The following is a 25,271-nucleotide window of genomic DNA, read 5'->3' on the forward strand; positions in this document are numbered from 1 at the left end:
GCTACTCTGTCTATGGAATTTTTCAGGAAGGAATACAGGATCAGGTTGCCATTTCCTACACCAGGGGGCCTTCCCGACCTGGCGCACTTCTTATAATGGTTCTATGTGTCTCAAAGCATCTGCCTCCTCTGAAGAGGCATAGAGATGCTCAAACGTCTTCTTCCGACTTCGAAACCTTTAGAATTTTATATATCCTTTCCTCCTACTGTCTAGCACTTATTCTCAGAGATTTCCAGGATGGATTATGCTAAAGCCTCATTTGCATAAAATGTGGGCTGGATGACATAGGTCTTTGCTATCGTATCTTTCTGAATCAAAGGGGAAGTGTCTGGTCAAATGCATTATATTCATAAACCTCATATTACCAAATGACAACCAACTGAGCATTTCTGGGTCAATTCTAATTTAGCTATTAATCAAAAGCAGTGTATTTTCCTTTATAACAGGTCGTTTTTTCTTATTTCAATCCTTGCCATGGCATTTTTAGGCTGTGCTGAAATTGATGAGTACATGGTCAGTATGTATCAGCCCTAAATCTTGTTGTATCCATAGATGGGTTGGAGAGATCAGGGATTGGAGGAAGTCTGTGTGATTCCATAAATAATCTTTTGAGACTCAAAGATTGTTTAATGTGTCATTTGAGCTAGCTTTTGGGATTAGTTTCCCCACTAATCCTATGCCATTGAAATGTAGACACTTTGAAACCATCCTTGACTGCTCTGTTCCAGTAAAATATGAGGTCTAGATAAATATGCCGCAAAGTAAATAAGAATCCATGGAAAAGGCAACAACAGTATTGCCACAGGGACAATGAGAGGGCAAGCAGATACTTATCTGGCTCAATATATATTATATTTTTGTATGTAATCATTTTAAAAAGATTTATGGTTCATTTGGGCCGACTGAATAGACTCAGAGGGACTTAGGGGAGAGCTGGTCCATAAGGATTCTGTTAGCACAAGGCTCTTCCCAACCATATTCAAGTTGTTTATGGATGCAGATAACTAAGAGATAATGAGAGCTTTTAACATTTGTTACTGTTTGTGGTCACATTGAATGGGACTGTTTGGCGCAGTGGCTTTTCTGTGGCCCTTTCAAGGGGCTCCATGAGGTCATAAGTATTTCTGTAATAACACTGAACGGGGTTTTGCTCTTTTTTAAAATGATGTTTACAAAATTTGCAATCATGGGTGAATCTGTTGGTGCCTTAGGATAAATCAAAGCTTGCACCAGAACCTCCCAAGGGTCAAACTGCTCTCTGTGGCCAATGGACTCATGTGAAAAGACACATGGAATATATGCCTGATTCAATGAAGAAAGTCCTTGATGAAGCAATGTTTGTATGTTGATGATGTTTTTAAGTCTTTACCTTTAAGTGTACACCTTTTGAATATTCTGGGTAACAAAATGGAAAGTGTATATAAAGCACTTCTACCGCTTCTCACAGTGCAGTGGTTGTCATGAGGAAAACTGCTTATTCAGTTGTTTGAATCAGGGGCTGAGCTCACTGCAGAGTTTTCTTTTAAAACCATTTTAACTTGTGAGAACAATTCCATTTCTTTTTATTTTTAGAAAGTGTAGCAATGTCTTGTAAAAGTGTTAACATGTAATAGGTGTATCAGTGCTATTTTTCAATAAGTTAATGCATAGCTATTCAATTTTTATCAGTTTTAATTTCTATAGGGTAGATAACCACATCAAGGAGGCTTTTGAGGCTCCCATACTTTTAAGAATGTCAAAGTGTTCTAAAATAAAAGAGTTGGAGCAATGTGGCTCTAGGGTAATTTTTCTGGAATAAACTTACTTTGGCCTGTATGGGCTTCCTCTGTGGCTCCGTGTAAAGAATCTACCTGCAGTGAAGCAGACTCGGGTTTGATCCCTGGGTGGGGAAGATCCCCTAGAGGAGGAAATGGCAACCCATCCCAGTATTCTTGCCTGGACAATTGCATAGACAGGGGAGCCTGGTGGGCTATAGGCCATGGGGTGGCAAAGAATTGGACATGACTGAGCACACACACATGCAATTATTTGCCTGTATAGACTCTAAAAACTTCAGTGCCATTACATTTTTGTAATTCTAATATTCTTAGATTTTGATTTTAAGACTCTGAGTTTTTTACATGATATTGGATAGAGGAAAACATGGAGGTCTGGCCTGATAAGAGGTCTTTTAGTAGTTTAGTATCTCCATCAGACAGACTTCAATAGGAACCAGCATCCATTCCTTCATTTTTCCCCACAGACTTTACTGAGTATGTACATTGCACAAAACCTGATGTGGTCAGTGTGGAGGATGTGCAGTGACTCACACTTAGAGGTGATGGATTGGAATCTCCCAGGAAGCAGGAATCTTGTCTTCTCTACACGGGGGGCAGTGTGGAAGAGGTAGAAGTTGGTAGAAACCCACATCATTCATAGCTGTGTCTCCTTGGGCAGGTTCCTTAGCTTCACTGAGATTTTTTCTTTATTTGTTAATATGAGAGGGAAAAAAAATGATACCTATGGCTCAGTTGGTAAAGAATCTGCCTGCAATGCAGGAGACCCAGGTTCAATCTCTGGGTCGAGAATATCCCTTGGAGAAGGGAATGGCACTCCACTACGCTTACCTGGAAAATCCCATGGACAGAGGAGCCTAGTGAGGTACAGTCCATGGGCCCACAAAGAGTCTAACGTGACTGAGTGACTGAGAACACATATGTGTGTATAACTGAAATCCCATGGACAGAGGAGCCTGGTGGGCTATACTCCATGGGATTGCAAGAGTCAGACATGACTAAGCGACTAAACCACCACCACCAACCTTTTGGGTTATTTTAATAATTAGAAACTGTATGATACAAATTGCTGTGGCAGTAGCCTTGGATTTTATATCCAAGCTACAGGAAAGGCTTTATTTTATAGCTTTTTGCCAACCTAGGGAACATAAAAACAAATCCATTTTCAAACAGGAAATTCTATAAGTAAGTGAAGTCGTTCAGTAGTCTCCGACTCTTTGCAACCCCGTGGACTGTAGCCTACCAGGCTCCTCCGTCCATGGGATTCTCCAGGCAAGAATACTGGAGTGGGTGGCCATTTCCTTCTCCAGGGGGTCTTCCCGACCCAGGGATCAAACCTGGGTCTCCTGCATTGGAGTCGGACTCTTTAATCTCTGAGCCATCAGGGAATGTAAACCAATTAAAATCAATTGGGTCCAAGATGACAAGTCAAATTCAAGCAAACCTTAATCTCCAATCTATAGGAAATTCTATACATATGTGTAAAAATAATCTTTTTAAAGTTCAATTTAATAAAGCAGAATTCATTTTTAAATTTTCTCTTTTTTCCCTTCTAGCTTTATTGAGGTATAATTTACAAATACAATTGAATATAAAGTGTACAATGTTGTGATTTGGAGATGTGATTTGTATATACGTTATGAAGTATTTACCACAATCAAGCTAATTAAAAGATTCATCACCTCACAGAGTTAACTTTTGTGTTTGTATATGTTGAGAATGTGTAAGATCTACTCTGTTAGCACATTTCTAGTGTACAATACACTTTTGTTAAATGTAATCTGATCCTCCGAACTTATCCACCTTCTCCCATCCAAAGACTAACCAGGCCTGACCCTGCTTAGTATCAGAGATCAGAGGAGGTAGGGTGTGTTCAGGATGGTATGGCTATAGACAGAAATTATCCATTTTCTAACTGAGTTTGTTTCCTTTGACCCAATCCACAGCCCCTGGCAACCACCATCCTACCCTCAAGCAATATTTATTTTTAAATAGCCAGAGAATAATCAGTCTAGCAGAATTAACTTTTTATAAGAGAACCAGTTTCCATAAATAATGAGTTTCAATATCTTTAAGATATATTACATTAAGTTGTGTTAATCATTGTAAAAGAAAGAATACTTCATGGTGCTTGTTAAAGATGGTGAGTGAGACTTTATCCAGGACCATCAAGATAGGTGTAGGGATCACTGTGGTGGGATTTGACAGGGAGGCAGGGAGAGAGATGGGGCTCCATACAGCAGTGCCGGTAGGGACTTATAGCCAGGGAGCAGAGGAAGGGTCATGGGGTAGACAAGGGCTAAGAGCAGACATCTAAGAGCAAACATTAGGGGGAAGGGGAGCTCCAGGTAAAGTGGCCTGACCAGATTCTTGCTAAAGACAAGTGGCAAGACCTCACCTTGAGGATGGTGGAAGCTGAGGACCCAAGTTAGCTATTAAGTGTGATCAGGTATTTAAGTGTGATCAGGTATCTCCGAGAGTAAGGACTTTGCAGGGTTCTTGCTAAAAGTTAATTTTATAAGGAAGTGCACAGATAGGCTTAGGAGAGTTCAGGAGACTAACTAAAGTTTGGTCGAGCAAAGTAGCTGTGTCACCACAATCAGAATTATGTTTTAGTGCAGTCATTTATTTTTATTTATTTTTGTTACTATCCTTATGATAAAATACTACATGATAGGGGACAATAAAACTGATAGAAATTTCATAAAAATGCTGAAAGTGAATGCATGTCAAATGAACAGAGCAAAAGCTTTTTAATGATGCTGCCCTGAGATGTAAATGTACATTGTTTTAAACATACTGGGCAACCCTATTTAATGTTAAATCATGAAAAATGCTGTCTTAGTTCATTGGAAAAAAAGCATTTTTAAGAAACAGTACTTATAATTAAGGTTATTTTATTGCTGTTTTAAATTTCTTTGATTCATTTAAATCCATTCTATAGATGAGAACTTGATAAAATGTAAAAATTATTGTTTCTCTTGGTCCAAGTGCTCTTTAGAAATCTTTACAGGAAGGTGGGTGCCCCTTTGATAGAGGTTATTTTCATGCAGCCCTACTTGTGCAGATTATAGAACGTGAATTTTCTTTTCTTTAAAAATAGATTGTCACTTCCCTGGTGACTCTTTCCAGTCTTTTTGTGGCAGGATGATGTTTTATTTCTGGTATTTATTCAGAGTTACATGAATTCAAAATATTACATCTGTCGAGACTTCCCTAGAGGCCCAGTGATTAAGACTCAGTGCTTTCACTGCAGGGGGCACGGGTTCCATCCCTGGTCTGGGAACTAAGATCCCACATGCAACGTGGCATGGTCAAACAAAAACAAACAAACAAAATTATTCTATCTGGGAAACAGATCCAAATATGTTGCAGCATTAAAAATAGCTTTACTTATATATAAAAAATACTGTTATGTCTTTACTTATTCAGCAATGGGATGTAAGCTGGAGAGTCTGTCTTCAACTGGTACTCAATGATTGTTATTGTTACATGCAGAGCTCTGGAGTATAGGTGGTGCAAAGCCTGTTTACAGAGGCCAAAGCACAGGGGAACTCATGTCCATAGTTAGATGTATGTACTGTAAATGATTTTTACTTTCCTCATTGTTTGTAAGCTGCTCTGTTGGGCATTTGCATGAATACTCATTTAACAGGCTACCTGTTGCCATGGTAACACCGAACAAAAATGAAACCTATTCTTTTCTGAAGTGAGAGTTCCCCAGCAAGACAGATGCAGGCTGGTGAGAACCCCTGCTTTTGTTTTTGCTTTGTCGAGTTCCCAGGGTATCAGGCCCGGTCTGTGATCATGGGTACTGTGGGAGCCGTGGGGTTTGTCTGAAGTTGCCCTTCTCTATGACCCAGTAGAAATCCACACATCCATTAGGCCACAGGGATCCAAATATGGCTCCACTGATGACATGGCAACCATGTATTGATCGACATCAAGACAAACCCAAGTACAAGGGTTTTCCAATGTGAGTTATTAGCTGATGAATAAATAGGCCCATCTGTTTGTGTTTCTCTCTTTCTTGGCTGGGGATGATAATGTTAGTGATTCTCACACATTTTCTAAAAACAAATGCAATGTCAAACGAGATCACTGAAATTCAAAGGAATCTTCCAGAAAACTGCGAACTACAGTCCTATTGTTACCTCTGTCACATCTTCTTGTCAAGTGTTTATCAAACACTTCTCTTACAAGCAGGATGTCATGTTGATTCCCTGTGGGATGTGAGATTTCTGGTCCACTTGTGACATTGAACCCACATAGAGACGCCAACCAGGAGCGAATGATGAGCACAAGCAGCTCTGTTCTTTTCTCCCTGCCCATCTTTCCCCACTCCAGTTAATACTGAATGCTGTTTTTTAAAAGACCCACATCTTACTCTGCCAGCATGATTTTATTTACTTGACTCTTTCTAAAGAAGAGTGTTTTGGAGGAGCTTTGTAAATAGCCAGATACAAAGTGGATACCAATCATCAGGAAAATTCTCTTAACAATAAAATTTTATCAAATGCCTGCTCTTTGCCAAGCATTAGATGAGTTACTGTGCTAACACTTTACATATTTTATTGCACAATTTAAACTTTCTCTCTAAAAATGCAGTTTTCTTTGTAAAATTGCAGTTTTTAATTTTTATTTTATTTATTTATAATTTTTAACATCAAAATTTAAGTATGTTTGATTTATAATGATTCAGGTATATGACCAAGTGATTCAGCTTTATATATATATATATATATATATATATATATGTGTATATATACATGTATATATAATATATATATTCTTTTTCGGGGCTTCCCTGGTAGCTCAGCAGTAAAAAATCTGCCTGCAATGCAGGAGACACAGGAAATGCGAGTTTGATCTCTGGGTCTGGAAAATCCCCTGGAGGAGGGCATGGCAACCCACTCCTGTATTTTACCTGGAGAATCCTGTGGGCAGGGGAGCCTGAGGTCATACAGTCCATTGGTCACAGACAGTCAGACATGACTGAAGCGACTGAGCATTTACACACATGCTCTTTTTCATATTACTTTCCATTATAGGTTATTAAAAAATGTTGACTATAGTTCCCTGTGTTTGTTGTTGTTTATCTATTTTATACCTTGTAATGTGTCTATTTTAATCCCAAATTTCCAATTTATCTCTCTCCCCCCAAAAGGTGGCATTTTTAAAACAAATAATTTGAAAAGAGATGATGAGAAGCTTGAGGTATTGACTTAACAGACCAGAAGCACACACACACACACACACACACACACACACACACACGCATGTGCTCACTCAAACCTTCAAATAAGTGTGGAAAGACAGGTAGAAAAATAGGGTGATACCACTACCTAAAAGAATTGAATGAAGGAAGTTTTTGGATCATAGTTTCTCATCTCTGTTCGGAAGTAGCTCTTCATTTTAGTCTCTCCAGCTTCTGAGCACGTCTGGCCTTGGTTCCCTTTGATTCCTGTGCTTCTGTGTCTCCTGATGCCCTGCTCCCTGCCTTCTCCTATTCCAGCCTTGTGGGAGGAGGAGGTGGTGGTGCTTGCAGATACCTCCATCTCTCAGCGTTCCCTGTAGGCACCGGGCCCTTGGTCCGCTCTGGCTCCCAGTCCTTGGCTTCATGCCCCCTTTACCTGCGGGAAATGGACTCAGACTGTGCTGCTCCAGGTGTGGTCAGGCACCTGGTCAGTCCAGACCCATCTGCAGAGAGAGAAGGGTAAACACTACAGATGGACATTTAGAAACTTTGATATCAGTTTGGTAGAGGGGTTTGGTCTGTTGAATCTAACAAGATATTTGGTTGGTATTTTGTATCTTTTAAAATTTCATTTCTCTTTTAATAAATTATTTTGTTTTTTTTTTGTATTATCTTTTTTATGGCGGATTCATGTCAATGTATGGCAAAACCAATACAGTATTGTAAAGTAAAATAAAAAAAAAAGTTTCATTAGAAGGACAGTGAATATATTCGCAAGAACATTTATCATACTATGGTCTTTATGAAGCTCTTGTTCCCTGAGTTCTTGCGATGATTAGATGAATCTAATGGAAGCACTTCTAACTATGAGTGATGATGTTCATTTACTTATTTATTTAAGTATAGTTAATTGACAACGTTATGTTAATTTCAGGTGTAGAGCAAAGTGATTCAGTTATACAGTATAGATATACATTCTTTTTTAGATTTTTTTCCTATTATAGGTCATTACAGGATATTGAATATAGTTCTCTGTACTGAACAGTAGGCCCTTGTTGGTTATGTTTTATATATAGTAGTGTGTATATGTAAATCTCAAGCTCTTAGTTTATCCCTCCCCCTTTACCTTTCAGTAACCATAAGTTTTTTTTCTATGTCTGTGAGTCTGTTTCTGTTTTGTAAATAAGTTCATTTATATAATTTGTTTTTCATTCCATGTATCAGTGACATCAGATGATATTTGTCTTTCTTTGTCTTATTTCTGTTAATATGATGATATCTATTTTATTGTCTTTTAACAAAGCAACAATCCACATGGAATGTGAAGTCTGGGGAGAGAAAAGACAAAAATACCAGGTTTTTCAATTTAGGTCATTTGAGAAGTGCCCATCTAACATACCCTCAGGTTCTCTAAAATGTCTTTTGATTTCCTACCTTCATGCCTTTGCATGTTTTTTAGCTAATACTACCTATCTCTTAAATCCCAACTGTAATATCCTCTCCTATATGAATTTTGCCTGAACTTTTCATTGGAATTCATTGTGTTTCTGTAGAAACCTTGTGACCAGTGGTTATTGTAAGTAGGATCATTTAACCTTCTGTACAAACTCACTTGTCTTTCTATAGCACCACTTTTGAAGGCTGTCCCTGGGAGAGACACTCAGGGTAGATAAGAGATGCACTTTGAAGGGGTGGACACCTGCTTTAGAATCCTGAGTTTCATCACATACGAGCTGAGGGACCCTGAGTTATCAGGTAGCCTCTCTGCACAGCAATGTCCTCATTTATAAAATGGGACTCTTGGTAGCACCTAGGTCTTAAGGCTGCTATGAAGATTGAATAATCTATGTAAATATTTAAGTGTACAATTCCTGGCATATACGAAGCACTCAATCAATGAATGCTATTATGTTTTTTGTTATCAATATTAGCAAGTTTGGAATATTTTAATTGCCTTTGTTCACACAATAAAATTAGTCATTTAACTGTTTTACTTTGAAAAAAAAGAGATAAGAAACTCCCACGATTGTTGACAGACCCATGTTTTGAAGACATAGCTAGGATGGGTGGGATGCAGAAGCCTGAGAAGTTACTGGATTTCTGCAGATTTCTTCTGGGTCTTAGGGAGCTAGTCAGGGCAGCTAAGACTTCCTTGTTTGGACTCTGCACACATAGCTTGAGTCACTCACAGATACTTTTTCTTACAGACAAAACTTAACACCACCAAAAGGAAAATGGGATTAGAAAAAGAAACTTCAGAAAGGCCAGATATCTAAAAATACCCCCACCAACAAAATATTTGGCTGGAACACCTGAATTTTCTGAGTATAATTTTAATTAGGTAAACATTGAAAATATACATTTTTATCAAACAGGAAAGAGTAATTTTATGGCAAATAATGATTGTCAGCAATCTTCAGAAGCCTTCAGAAGATCAATTTTGCAAAAGACTTTCCTTGTTTTAAGGAGTGAGAAGACATGAATTTGAACAAGCTGCTGCAATGGTGATCAGCACATAACTGCTTAACTAACAAGATTTTCCCCCAAATTGGCTTTTTTGTAGGATTATTATCTAAAAACATAGACAGGGAGTTTGTAATTATGGTGCTTGATCATGTGATTGTTGTTCAGTTGCTCAGTCATGTCCGACTCTTTGCAATCCTTTGGACTGCAGCACGCCAGACTTCCCTGTCTTTCGCCATTGCCTGGAGCTTGCTCAAACTCATGTCCATTGCATCAGTGATGCCATCCAACCATCTCATCCTCTGTCTTCCCCTTCTCCTCCTGCCTTCAATCTTTCCCAGCATCAGGGTTCAGTTTCAGCATCAGTCCTTCCAATGAATACTCAGGGCTGATTTCCTTTACGGTAGACTGTTTTGATATCCTTGCAGTCCAAGGGACTCTCAAGAGTCTTCTCCAACACCACAGTTCAAAAGCATCAGTTCATCAGTGCTCAACCGTCTTTGTGGCCCAACTCTCACATCCATACATGACTACTGGAAAAACCATAGTTTTGACAATACAGACCTTTGTCAGAAAAGCAATGTCTCTGCTTTTTAATGTGCTGTCTAGGTTTGTTATAGCTTTTCTTCCAAGGAGTAAGTGCCATTTAATTTCATAGCTGCATTCACTATCCACAGTGATTTTGGAGCCCAAGAAAATAAAGTCTCTCACTGTTTCCATTGTTTCCCCATCTATTTGCCATGAAGTGATGGGACCAGATGCCATGATCTTAGTTTTTTGAATGTTGAGTTTTCAGCCAGTTTTTTCCTCTTTCGCCTTCATCAAGAGGCACTTTTGTTCCTCTTTGCTTTCTCCCTTAAGAGTAGTATCATCTGCATACCTGAGGTTATTGATCTTTCTTCTGGCAATTTTGATCATGTGATAGTTAAATGAAATGATTGTTTTACTGTGCTCTAGACAAGTGAATATATTAAAGCCACATTATGGATGCATAGATGGCTAGAATATGCTTTGTTAGGCCTTAAAAAGTAAGCGAACTCTACTCAAAGTAAGCAGAAATATATTCAAGATATAACTGAATTAAATGCCAAGCAAAATGACACTTAATTTAAAGGAGTGGATAACGATTTTGTGGTCAAATTATTTTGGCTATATTGAACATCAATTTGAAAGAGGGCCTATAAACACAATTCTGGGAAGACCTAGGGAGTGATATTTAAGAAAAAAACATAATTTACTATAGTTGGAGGCTAAGAAAAACAAAATAAAATAATTATCTGAAGCATAACAGTGTAATTCTCTGTATATGTACACACACACACACACACACACACCCCTCACATTTGAAAAGTCGTATTATACCCACCAAGTACATGCATTATCTGAATAAAAAGAGCGATAAACATTTTTGGAAGAGAAGTTAGGCTGAAATCACACACCTATTTTCAATAACAAGGTCTGTGAGACTTGAAGGGCACAACAGTCTGACAGGGAAGTGGTGAAATTATCATAGACTGTTGAGTGATTCAAACTGGATCAGGCAAAATGCTTTAAAAATACATTGTTGGAAACAATCTCACATTGGGAAGGCAGTAAAAAGATGGACCTTGAGCCCGTCACACAGAGTGAAGTAAGTCAGAAAGAGAAAAATAAATATATATTAATGCATATATGTGGAATCTAGGAAAATGGTACTGGTGAACCTATTTGCAAGGCAAGACTAGAGATGCAGATGTATGGAATGGACTTGTGGGCACAGCAGGGGAAGGAGAGGGTGGGATGACTTGAGAGACTAGCTTTGAAACATGTTATGAGGTTGATACAAAAGTTTTGGACTGTGAATTTTAAATCATTATAACTAGGCTCAAACACATCTTTATTTATCAAATAGGAACGATTACACTCAATACATTTTTGCCAACTAGAAATAAGTTTGCTTATTCCTGTGGTGTAAAAATTCATGCTTTCAGATTTCATGGAGTCTTGGAAAGCGTTTTCTGTTTCCTGCTAGTTGTGGAAGCATTTTCCCTGCAAAAGTTGTTGAGATATTTAAGACTTGGTAGTCAGTTGGTGAGAGGTCAGGTAAACATGGGAGAGGAGGCAAAACTTTGTAGCCCAATTCATTGAACTTTTGAAACATTGGTTGCGCAACATACAGTTTGGTGTTGTTGTGGAGAAGAAATGGGCACTTTCTGTTGACCAATGCTGGCTGCAGGCATTGCAGCTTTCAGTGCATCTCATCAAGTTGCTGAGCATACTTCTCAGATGTAATTATTTCACAATTATTTCACAAGATTCAGAAAGCTGTAGTGGATCAGACTGGCAGCAGACCACCAAAGAGTGACCGTGACTTTTTTTAGTACAAGTTTGGCTTTGGGAAGTGCTTTGGAGCTTCTTGTCAGTCCAACCACTAAGCTGGTCATCCACTGGTTGTTGTATAGAATCCACTTTTTGTCTCATGTCACAATCCTATCAATAAATTGTTCATTTTTGTTGCATAGAATAAGAGAAGACACTTCAAAACAACAATTGTTTTCATTTGTGGTCAACTCATCACTTCATGGGAAATAGATGGGGAAACAGTGGAAACAGTGTCAGACTTTATTTTCTTAGGCTCTGAAATCACTGCAGATGGTGACTGCAGCCATGAAATTAAAGGACGCTTACTCCTTGGAAGGAAAGTTATGACCAACCTAGATAGCATATTCAAAAGCAGAGACATTACTTTGCTGACTAGGTCCGTCTAGTCAAGGCTATGGTTTTTCCAGTAGTCATGTATGGATGTGAGAGTTGGACTGTGAAGAAAGCTGAGCACCAAAGAATTGATACTTTTGAACTGTGGTGTTGGAGAAGACTCTTGAGAGTCCCTTGGACCACAAGGAGATCTAACCAGTCCATTCTAAAGGAGATCAGCCCTAGGATTTCTTTGGAGTGAGTGATGCTAAAGCTGAAACTCCAGTACTTTGGCCACCTCATGCGAAGAGTTGACTCATTGGAAAAGACTCTGATGCTGGGAGGGATTGGGGGCAGGAGGAGAAGGGGACAACAGAGGATGAGATGGCTGAATGGCATCACCGACTCAATGGACGTAAGTCTGAGTGAACTCCGGGAGTTGGTGATGGACAGGGAGGCCTGGCGTGCTGCGATTCATGGGGTGGCAAAGAGTCAGGCACGACTGAGCGACTGAACTGAACTGAACATGAGGCACCAGCTTATGAAGCTTTTTCACCTTTCCAGTTTGCTTCAAATGCCCAGTGACCATGGAATGGTCTATGCTGAGTTCTTCGGTAACTTCTTTTGTAGTCGTAAGAGGATCAGCTTAGATGATTGCTTTCAACTGGTCCTTGTCAACTTCCGATGACCCGTCATTACACTCTCATCTTCAAGGCTCTTGTCTCCTTTGCAAAACTTCTTGACTCACCACTGCACTGTAAAGTCATTAGCAGTTCCTGGGGCAAATGCACTGTTGATGTTACAAGTTGTCTCTGCTGCTTTATGACCCATTTTGAACTTGAATAAAAAAGTCACTTGAATTTGCTTTGTGTCTAACATCATTTCCGTAGTCTAAAATAAATATAAAATAAACAGTAAGTAATAAGTCATTAGCAAAATAAATAAAGCAAGAAATGTGCATTGAAATGATGTATAACACAACCACATTTATTTAAGATTCCAACATCAAATGGCAAATCCAACACTGTAAAACTGCAATTACTTCTGCACCAAACTATACATTATGATGTGTAAAATAGATAGCTAGTGGGAAGCTGCTGTATAGCACAAGGTGCTCAGTTCAGTGCTCTGTGATCCTAGAGGGGTGGGATGGCAGGTGGAAGGGAAATCCAAGAGGGAGGGGACATATGTATACCTATAGTCGATTCATAGTTGATTCATGGAGTTATCCACGAATCCATAGCTTGTTTCATGAATCAAGCTCCAATAACATACTCCAATAATAATTTTAAAAGGATGCTCTAAGTTGCTCTGTCTCACCTCTAACTTTTAATGCTTTCTTGTAGTCTAAAAACAGAAAGATATAATATTTATAGAGTACTGGAGGTTAGGGACTAGATTCTAAATTGCTTGTTATCAAATGACATTATATGTGATACCCCTGGCTTTGTTGTAGTGATAACAGAAATGCTATTTGTTTTGGTCCTTTCCCACTACTAGAAATCAACAATGAAGAAAGAGCTCAGGGTCCAGAGCACCATTTAAGAACTGGTTGGTAGATGTGTCCTTACAAGTAAAGCTCTAAACACACTTATGCAACACAACACACGTTGATGTTATAGCCAAAGTGAAATAAGATTAAGCTTTCCCCCATATATAGTGTCACTATAATTGGATAAAAACATACAATGATGATGGGAATAGGGTATAGAGACTTCTTGATAATTATTAGCTACTGTATATAAAAAAAAGGGACATTGAATGAGAATCAGCTCCCTGAAGAGTTATTTTTTACATTCTCCCTGACACCTTGATGGTAACTTGAAAAACTAGCAAGCACATACCATCTCTTCATATCATTTGATTTCCCTTATATTCAAATCTGTCAAGATAATACATAAAAGGAATCAAATTGAGGAGAAAGGAGTCAATTCATTTTTAATTTTTCTAGTATTTCCCAGCTTATGCTTTTTTCCCCATTTAACCTACAGTGATGTGGTTAGGGCTCTCTTGCTCACCTTTGGGAAACAATCAACCAGCCCTGGGAGCTTATGTGCCCTGGAGACAGCCTGTGTGACATTTTTGGATAAACCCCTGGTTAGGCCCATGACCCCATGGATCAGCTTGCCTGAAGCTAGCTCTGCCAAGGTCCCCTGATCTGTAGACTGTTTCTCGACCAGCACCGTACCCTCTGAGCTGTCCAAGAGGCTGGTGGCTCATGGAACACTTCATTCCATGTGACTGCTTTTATATAAATTTCATAGAAAATTGGCTTATGCTAACTTCTCTTAAAACCACTGCTTCCCAAAGTATGCTTTTTGGTGCAAAGTCCACTTACCTGCAGAAAACAGAGAGGAGGGTCATTTGTCTGGTTGTGGGTTTGCTGTGTTAGTGAGGCAAAACTAGACTGATTCATTTCCCTCTGGAAGTAGTGCTGGTTTGGGCGGGGTGCTGGCCCTGGGTGACATTTGCCTCAGTGCCTGGCCCACTGCTGGGTGGAAGAAGATATTACATAAACATTTGTTGGATGAATAAAGGCAGGATTTTTGCAACGTAGGCTCAATTTTGGTACTACTCTTTCTGCATTTCTGTCTTAGCAACTGACTACCTAGAGTGACCAGCCCTATAAGATCTGCAAAAATACAGGAGGAAGAGAAAAGGTGGGAGTTTAGTAAATAAAAAATTAAAAGACTTAAAATGACAAAAGAATAGAAATGACAGCCTGGGGACTTCCCTAGTGGTCCAGTAGTTAAGACAATGCTTCAGTGCAGGAGACACAGGTTTAATACCTGGTCGGGGAATTAAGATCCCATGTGCTGGGTGGTACTGCCAAATAATTAAAAAAAAAAAAAAGACAATCTGTGTCAAGCCATCTTTTGAATCTTGAGCATACCTACAATCTTTGACTAGACAAACTATTCAATGTGGTGTTTTGGGGGAAATGTGCATTTTGAAGACGAACACAACTGTGTCTGAATCTTAACTTTACTACCTACTAAAATTCTATGCAGAGTACAATATTCAATCTCTCTGAGGCTCAGTTTTCCTTCACTGAAATGGACAAACTACCTTTTGTTTCGGAAGCTTGTTTTGTGGTCAGTCATTTCACACAGTGTGTACATGTGTGTCTCAACAACAGTAATGACAGTTTTCAATTTTTAAGTATCTTCTAGATGCCTGGGTCAGGCTGGAGTGTATCCAGACATTTTTGTGTCCTTAACCCACCAAAAGTACAAGGATAATAGTATGATTCCCGATATATAGATAATTAAATTGAGACTCAGTAACGTAAAGGGAGCTATACACGTTTGCAGGACTGCAAAAAAGAGATTTGAGTTTAAATTTATCTAACTCCTTACCCTAGGCTTTAACTTACCATGATTAATAAATATTATTTTTTCCCTTGCCAAAAAGACATGGAAGTAACCCAATTCTCCCTTTCCTAGTTAATGTCTGCCCTCTATAAGGTGGTCGCCCTACTCCCACAATCAACCTCACTAAGCCAAAGTGTTCTGCTCATTCATGTAGAATCTAACTGTGGGCTCCCGATGTGGCGTGTTCTTGGCTATCATTATCAGATATCACGTCTTTTCCATAGGTTTGTTCTTGGTAACTTCAAGTTTTATACTGTAATACTGAAATCCAGAGAGAGTTAGGGAATGCAGTAAACTTTTAGAGCCACTGAGACAACCCAGATTTTCTGGATGTATTCAAGTACAGTGATTTGTATCTTTTGTCCCAAGTAGCATCAGAGATTCTTCTGGGCACGCGTCGACATATGATGTCAGTGGGAACTCTGAATGGGAAGGGTGGAGATGCTTAGTTTGGATGACCTGCCTGTGGAGCTGTTAACGGAGCTGGGTCAGAAGGATATGAAATTTGGACTTATTCTGACAGTTAATTAAACAAACCTGGCCCCAGTTAAATTCTGGCAAGCGAGCCACTTAGAAAGTACTTGTTCTTTGGACATCTTCTAACTTTCCCAAGTTTTGTTTTTACTCAGCATCTTGGATTTTGTTTTTATTTTCCCTTTCAGATTTATAACCGCCTGGATACAAATTGCTGTGGGTTCCGACCTCGGAAGGAAGATACCTGTGTACAGAGTGGACGGAGTTCAAAATGCGACAACCAGGATACTGTGGTTCTAGCCCACATTGTCCAGCGAAAGCAGGACCCAAGACACTTGGTTTTTATAGATAACAAGGGTTTCTTTGACAGAAGTGAAGATAACTTGAACTTCAAACTCTTAGAAGGCATCAGAGAGTAAGTTTCCTGATGTAGTAACATCTGCAGGACATTGCATTTCCATTGAATACGTAGTAAGGTTTGAGAAGACTCATATCCTATGTCTGATCAATTTAACCCTTAAAGAGAATCTGGGAATGGAGGCCCAGAGAAGGGAACCAAACCCAAGAGAAGTAGAAAAAAAGGTGCAGCCCAGGTTTCACTGTAACTGACCTCTGCAGCCTACTGAGGTCCTGCTGCATTTCACAGGCATCATATTGCTTGGCCCTCAGTGTGCAAATCCAGGTGGGATGAGGTTGGAAGCATGCAGGCATCTCTGGAATAGGAACTAGCCTGGTGGAGGTGAGCAAGGGGCACCATTGCCAGGGTGCAGATGGGCGAACCAACAGACATTCAAATACTGATAAGGCAGGATGTCCTAGGGCAGAATAAACTCAGTGACTTTGATGAGCACATGGGAAGTTAGAGGCAACCTGCTGAGTAGAACACAGTAGCCAAGAATAGTGGCAGTTCAATTCAGGTAAGAGGGTTTCTGAGCATTTGGAAATCCTTCTGTAGACATAGATTATAGGGACAAGTATCTTGAGCTTACACTCAAGAAGTATTTGGAAATAAAGGAAACTAAGACATTCCATAGTGGCAGGGACCTCACTGTAGAGTCTGAGATATTCACCCCCAAACATGGGGACTGAAGCTATATTTCAGACTCTCCTTCATGAGCACCCGTTCATTGTCTTTCTTTCTTTTTTCTTAATTAATTAATTAATTTTTGGTTGCGCTGGGTCTCCATTGCTGCATGCAGCCTCTGTCTAGTTTTGGTGAATGAGGGTTATTTGTTGTGGAGCACAGGCTCAGTAGTTGTGGCTCGCAGGGTATAGAGTGTGGAGTCAGTAGTTGTGGTACATGGACGTGCCCATGGTACATGTGGAATCTTCCTGGATCAGTGATCAAACCTGCGTCCCTGTATTGGCAGGTGGATTCCTATCCACTGCACCACCAGGGAAGTGCCCTTCATTGTCTTTCAACCTTAGAAATCAGGGCCACTGAGAAACTGAAGTGTGTGCCTGAGACTTGAATATAGAAGGGTGCTCTAGTGAAACAGTCCATCAGCCTTGTGAAGCTGAGTGATTGCTGGGGCACATGAGCACGTCTAAAATTGAGAGTAGGACCCAGGTCTTCCAACCCCAAGTCCATTTTTCTGCAGTAACTCGTGGCATTTCTGCTGTTACTGTTTCTTTTGTTAACAAAACTCTGAAGCATATTTTAATAATTCTTCCTAGCACCATGAATTAGGTAATGGGGAATTTTATGTATTTCCAATGCTAGAGTTAATGAGTTTCAGGACATCCATTTTCATGAGTTTTTGCCATGACTTTCTCTGTTAATATCCATTCCTTACATCTCTGTGGATGGAAGGTAAAATATAAGTGTCTGCTAAGTGTCTGAGCTGAGGAAATTTTATGTGTAGGAAAATTTACATACCAGTGGCATCACTTACTGAGTTGATATTATGGAGTCTTCTTAAATCCCTGAATTTCAGCTTAGAATTAATAGTGCCTGGAGAATCCATCTCTCTCGTACATTCATAAAAATATGAGTAACATTTTACTTATACTTTCAAAGGAGATTTAACCTTAACTGCATTATAAGGAGTAATGGGTTTAAAGTTAAATCTTCTTTGAATATGTAATTTCCACATTCAAAGGCAAAAATGAAGATTTCACTAACCCATATTTATGCATAGAATAGTTCCATTAAGCAGGATAGTGCAGAGTCAGGTAATTTTTTTGATTTTCCTTTATGCAAGGATTAGACACTAAAGAGATCCATGAATGTAGCAGTTTCATCTTGTACTTTCTGCCACAGCTAAGTTAGTTCAAGGGCCAGAGAATTAATAAATCATGGATTATTAATACTTCCTATAGCAAAAATGCTTAATTAATACTATGGTTACTAAACTATAAAAGACATGTCTTTGGGGTGCTCAGAGCATCTGATTAACATTATTTAATTCCACACTTACTCAGACTCGTTAAGCACGTCCAGCTCCTTGGCCTTTGGTCTCTCTGCAGCACCAGAAATGCTGGAACATATGGACTGCACTATTCATGCCCCCCCAGTGCCATCCCCAGCTTGATCCATTGACATTTGGAAAAGATGCTTAGAGGACTGAAGCTCTTGGCAAACTGTACTCTTGGAACAAATATATATTCTGTTTTAGTTTTTAAGGACTACTAAATTTACTCTTAAACCCCAGTATTTGTACTGTACTTTCATCAGCATTTTAATGAAAGCTGGGAGAGAGGCCAAATTGGAGATTCAGCAAAATGTTGCTTATAATTTTGAACCAGAAATTTTACTAAATCCTTTAGATAATGTATGTGCTGTATCCCTGCCTTTATTCTTTCTAAATGAAGAGCAGGAATCATAATGCCCTTCTTTAGGTAAGTCAGCAAGGATCCCTCTAAATTGACCTCAGGTTTTCCAGAGAGGTGCTTGCTTGTGGAGTGCCCTGGCCCGCAAACTTGAGTTTTGCTAAATTTATTTGAAAATAAATTAGTATTCTGGCTTAATATAATGTTTCCAGATTCTTAGAATTTCTGAAGTATTATCTGAATAAAAGGCATTTCAGTCTTTAATTGGGCATTTTGGTGTGACTTCTTTCTTTACACTACATGTATTTTGTATAATTTCTCATTAAGTTCATTCATGCAACTCTGCTTCAGGAAGAGTAATTTACTGAAATAGTCAGCATATTTTTGCTTCTCATATTTTCTTGCATATAATCTCATGCTGACACTTAAGAGGATAGGATTCTACTCAACAGATTAAAATGGTTTCTTATGGGTGCTGCTGCTGTTGCTGCTAAGTCGCTTCAGTCGTCTCCAACTCTGTGCGACCCCACAGACGGCAGCCCACCAGGCTACCCCGTCCCTGGGATTCTCCAGGCAAGAACACTGGAGTGGGTTACCATTTCCTTCTTCAACGCGTGAAAATGAAGTCGCTCAGTCGTGTCTGACTCTTAGCGACCCCATGGACTGAAGCCTACCAGGCTCCTCCGTCCATTGGATTTTCCAGGCAAGAGTACTGGCTGCTAAGTCACTTCAGTTGTGTCCGACTCTGTGCGACCCCATAGACGGCAGCCCACCAGGCTCCCCCGTCCCTGGGATTCTCCAGGTTGCCATTTCCTTCTCCAAAGCATGAAAGTGAAAAGCGAAAGGGAAGTCGCTCAGTTGTGTCTGACCCTTAGCATGGACTGCAGCCTACCAGGCTTCTCCATCCATGGGATTTTCCAGGCAAGAGTACTGGAGTGGGGTGCAATTGCCTTCTCCGCTTATGGGTGCAATGGAGTTTAAATTTGAGGAAAGTACTTTTCCAGATTATCAGAATTCTTGCTAATTCTGTCTCTCTCTTTGCCTACATATAATGATCTTAAGTAAGACATCGGTATGTCAAGGTCTCAGTGGTACAGAAAACTCAGTTCCTTTGAAATCTGTTCTTCTAGTATATAATTATTGAGAAGTGTAAGCTAGATGCTGACAGAAATGTTTTCATCCTCAAGGCATTATCTGATAGTATGATTTATACCAGATTAATGACTGGCTGAACCACTGGGCAGGGCATAATATTTCCAAGCAATTACGAAGAATGAAATGTCTTTCTCTCTTTTCAGGTTTCCCGAATCTGCAGTTTCTGTTTTGAAGAGCCAACACTTACGGCAGAAACTCCTTCAGTCTCTGTTTCTTGATAAAGTTTACTGGGAGAGTCAGGGAGGTAGACAGGGCATCGAAAAGCTAATCGATGTGATAGAACAGAGAGCCAAAATCCTGCTCACCTACATCAATGCACACGGGGCCAAAGTGTTACCTATGAATGAATAACAAAAGGTCTTCTGGCTGGCGGTCCAGTCCTTTTAGAGATGAGGCAGTGGAGATGAACACACAAAGTAAATGAATTGAATCTAGTAAATATGATGAACCTGAGCACAATAGCAGTCTTTAAAAGCTTTTGCAAATATACTGCTAAGATGTATCTGTTTACATTTTCCTTTAACATCATGACCTGGAGTCTCAACATCTGAGCACAGAATGGTTGCAATTTTGATCCCAGTTAGTTGTGTTAAAGCACCTGTCACATCAGTTAATAGGATAGTATGAACCAGAAGTGGTGACTCCTTTAATAAATCAGGTTTGATGCCATTTGCTGGTCTGACTAAATACTAATGGGAACAATTCTGGACATCTTTCTGTTGTTGATTGTTAGAACAGACAGTAGTTTCAACACTACCCAGAGGCAACTCTACACTGGAAAATGGAGGTGTATAACCTTCAGAAACTTCAGATTCTATAGTAATTCTAAGGAATTATTGGTTTATCTGTAAAACCTCCAGTGTATATTCTATTGTATCTAAAAATGATCAGCCAGCTTTGTGATCCTCAACACAAGAATCACATTTTCCATTCCCTTTCGGAAATGTATTAACATTTTGTTATCAGTATAGAAACCTACATCTGACAGTTTATACATTAAGTAGTTTTACTCTTTGTTTTAGTCCAACTTATGTCTGGTGGCTTAAAAATTCAATTTTTAGGTATAAAGTTGCATATGTGCAACTATGCTTATTGAGTGTCTTTTGGTTGGGTGGATGCTCTTTTTACATTTTTTGTCATTTTTAGTAAGGATAGGCTATAATTTCTGCTTATTTCATAAATGATAGTGGATTTCTTCAAGCTTGTTCTTTGTAATTATATTTAAACAGAATTAATTGATATTGTCCAGATATTGACAATAGGACCAGAGTGTGTTTGAATATATTGTTTGACTTATTCCAATATGAAAAATAGGGGCAAAATAAGTTAAAACCCAACTCTGGTCAGTTCTTCTCAAGTGAAATCACATGACTAGAAACAGGAAACTGGAGGATATTTAACCTCAAACAATTCTCTCTGAACTCGGTCGCTTAGTCACTAAGTCGTGTTCGACTCTGTGACCCCATAGACTATAGCCCTCCAGGCTCCTCTGTGCATGGAATTTCCCACGCAATAATAGTGGAGTGGGTTGCCATTTCCTTCTCCAGAGGATCTTCCTGACCCAGGGATCGAGCCCATGTCTCCTGCTTGGCAGGTGGATTCTTTACCACTGCACCACATGTCCTTGGAGGCATCTACATCATGGTGTCTGATAGATGTTCACATAGAGATTTGAAGTTTTGAACAAATTGCTATGACCCTCCCCCCTTACCTCTTATTAAGAAGCTACTATACTGACTTCTTTCAGCTAAAAAAAAAAAAGAATATTTATAATGTACTCTATCCTCTGTTTTCTCAGTTCTCCATGTTATTCCTAAAGTGCATCCCATTTTCTGTGTTCTAATAAGGGTCGCTCAGAATCCCTGAAGATTAGAATTACTAAAGACAGTATGATAAAGGCTAACCTGTCTATAGATTTTAATTTATACAAACGTTTGAGGCAAAGTGACATAATAACATGTAGATTATAAGAAAACGTAGACAAAGGAGAAGGGAATCATTTGATTCTCTAATTATAACTTTTCTAGGCTTACATTCAAGCCCTACTTGTTAGCACCCTCACTTCTCAGCTGATCCTTAGAGCTGGCCTTCAGACCATGCTGTCTTCAGCGTTTCCTCCGCAGCCCTGAGTGCCTCTCCCACCCTCCGTCCCGTACTTTCTAAGTACACGTGGACTCTGCTGAGTCTCCACTGCTACCTGCTGTATTTGGTCTTTTTAAGATCACTTTGTGTCTCAAGAATCAGCATATTAATGAGAAACTGGCCTCACAGAAGTCTGGAGATGCAAACTCTACATTAAAATAACTCTTTGTCAAGTTGCCTTATACCTTGTCTTATCTAGGTGGCATATTTGCATTTTAATATGCCTTTCATGGAATATAGCATCTTGTCCAACTTTGTGATACTGGTGCTGGAAATCCCAGGTTCCTCAGAAGTGGCTTTGATTTTGCATCTTAACCTATACCCCTTCTGGGCAACTTGGTCCTCCCGCTGGTGGGTCTCATTGTTTATTTGCCTCCAGTTTTTCTGAAATGCAAAGTATCAAATGACAGGTCCAGGAACACATGTTTAATTTACTCATCTTTGCTTTTTAACAGTATATGTTGTTTTAGAATCAGTGGATAATTCATGCTATATTATTTTTGAATGATGGAAGACTTGAGGCCAGGCTTTTCATTCTAATAAGTAAACTCTTCTCTTACTGAAACAATGAGAATACTCCGCCTTTCAAATGTACTCATTATGCTGCAGTTTGGTTCACACTGCACATTATGGGGTTTATTTATAATTTGATAAATTTAAAATAGAGCAGTTTACATAGGCAGACATACAGAAGCTTATTCTTGTGTGATTATTTTTTAAACTGATATTATGAAAATAAACATATCTTAAAAATATGTCATAAAAATGTTAAAAATTAAAAATGTGTTTTTATTTTGTCAGTGTCTTTGTTGTTGGTTTGTTTTTATTTTGTTTTATAGGTGAACTGCTTTTAAGAAGTGAACTCTAGGGGAGTGTTTGCTACCTTTATCCATGATAAAAGAAACAATTGAATAGTCGAGAATTATACTAGACTGTGTTTGTGTATGCATATATTTGATATCATTAATAATGATATTATGCCTTCCCTTGGTGTACATTTAGCACTCTTTTAGGTGGGATGCAAATTACTTAACAGATATCATAAATTATAAGAAGATACTAATTTGGGGTTTTCTTTGCTTGATGTGAGTCTTACCATTATATTTAAGGCTTCCTTGGTAGCACTCATATTTATTAAATTTATTAGGCACCTGGGAAACTTATTAAAATATAAAATGTCTTAGACTTATACTCAAAATTTTTATAATCTCTAAACTTCTGTAATAGCCTGTTTATACCATTGTGCTTTTAGATATATGGTAAATTATATCCAGTGACTGAAATAAAATAATCTAAATGTAGGTTCATTTATACATAGTCTTATGAAATTCTAATGTTTATCTCAGTACAGATTAAACAAGGCACATTAGAGCACTAGCCTGAAAATATGATATGGAAATGGTATTGATACATAAGTCACATAAAGATGATGAAGGCATTTCTCTAAAGAATAAATAATGTTATCAAGAATTAGGAACTTTCATGAATGAAAGATGATTTGACTTGTCAGAAAAGGTATTGGACACTTGGAAATAGCCCCAAGTATTCTTTCAACGCGATGCTGGATTTGATTTTGTATTGAATGGACTATTTAACAATGCTCTAGGGCAGAGGTTAACTTGTAGATTTTTACCCCAGGGAGATACAAATAATTTCTGTCTGGTGGATAAAACAATCCTACCTTAATGGCTTTACAAATTATTACCCTTTTGGACATTAACCAGTTTTTTGTTTTTGTTTTTTAATTTGTCCAACAATCTTATCCTAACTTTTGCCTGTAAATATTTAGCTTTAGAAACACTCTTGAAATCGTACTGTCTTCTTACTAGTTTCCTTGTTATTAATTATTTTAATAAAATCTTTGGATCTGTTCATTTTATATTTACATAAGAGTTGCGGTTTTACCTTTTCGAAGATTTTGGTTTAATAAACTTTGACTGTAGAGTCTTGTAATTATATTTACTTGAGTGTCATGATTTTAAAATTTTGAAATTTTAGCAACTTTCCAAACAGAGTCACATATTTTAAAAAACTGAATGCTACCATTTGATCAACAGCTTAAGTTTATTTTCATTCCATCTTTTAATTGATTAAGAATTGTTAGTTGATTATCTACTTGAAAGGTCTGACTCAGATGGGTTACAGGCAGACTTTGTTTTGCAGTCTAAAAACGCACATTGTACATAAGGGAAGCCACAGAAATTCTTTCTTATACTAGCATCGCATATAGTTAAATTAGTTCAACATTTTGTTTTTCTTCTTATCTTTTTTATCTGCATGTCTCCAAAGTGCATTTTATTTGTTGGTAAAAACATACACAATTTTGCACGCATTAAGAAATCTCTATGCATCTTCTTAAAAAGTAATGTGTGTTTCTTAGCAGTGTTTGTCAAGATTTTTAAAGCTTTTGAGACAGAGATTAAAAAAACCCTTCCTTGTCAGGGGCCTTTTTGTCATGCTGCAGAATAGCTAGCTGAGCTATATTTCAAAAGGCAAACTGGGCTGCAGGGAGTGTGGCCAGTCACTAAATGAGACTGAAACAGCTGTGATTTTGCAAGACGTGCCAACATTTTCTTTAGCTCCAGGACACCAGACATTATCTGGCTCATAAAGTACTCTATGTTATTGGCTCAACTTCTATTTAGGAGAACAAGAGATCTTGTTCTATATCCTCATTTCAGGCCCTCAGGAGTACTAAAATTTTGAAGTCAACGTTATTTTTTGACCATATAATACTTTAAAAAATAAACTGCAGTTCACATATCCTCTCTAACTTGGTGAGAATACTTTACAGTTAAACTTGCAAAGTTTAGGTCTTTCATAAGAGAATTTTGAAAAATGTATAGCATCTTCTAGGAGAGAGTCAGTCTTCACTCTCAATCAGGTATCAAGTGACAGTGAAAATATAGGACTTTCTTGAGAGTTTCACTGACAATTATGGCATTACTATTTGTGTCATTTCCGTCTTACTTTATTGTTAGTTGCAAGCAGAGAGAATGTATTTAAACAGGAGAGACATGGTGGCATCCAAAGTAGGAAGTTCCTAATTAAGGACTTAGATTCCTAATTAAATGTTGATGTTGGCCCTAGACTATTTACCAGATGCTAGTGTAACAGGCCTCCAAGTTGAGACAACCAAGAATATCTCCAGATATTGCAAACTGTCCCCTGAGACACAAAGCTATCACTTTAAGGTTTAGAACTACTGCTTTAGTCCATTGATAAAAAGTACCCTCCCGCCCCACC

General features: G+C 38.5%; 1 protein-coding gene across 1 annotated transcript in view; it reads left to right on the plus strand.

Annotated features, from left to right (window-relative positions):
• Positions 1-20,323, plus strand: part of GASK1B (golgi associated kinase 1B) — a 65,828-nt gene extending 45,505 nt beyond the window's left edge. The window contains exons 3-4 of the mRNA XM_068990235.1: positions 16,145-16,371; positions 20,027-20,323. Of these exons, the coding sequence (XP_068846336.1) occupies positions 16,145-16,371; positions 20,027-20,234 (435 nt within the window). The 3' untranslated portion in view covers positions 20,235-20,323. The remainder of the gene's footprint in view (positions 1-16,144; positions 16,372-20,026) is intronic.
• Positions 20,324-25,271: the final 4,948 nt, after the last annotated feature.

This window comes from Capricornis sumatraensis, chromosome 17 (assembly GCF_032405125.1).
Source record: "Capricornis sumatraensis isolate serow.1 chromosome 17, serow.2, whole genome shotgun sequence".
Taxonomy (NCBI): domain Eukaryota; kingdom Metazoa; phylum Chordata; class Mammalia; order Artiodactyla; family Bovidae; genus Capricornis; species Capricornis sumatraensis.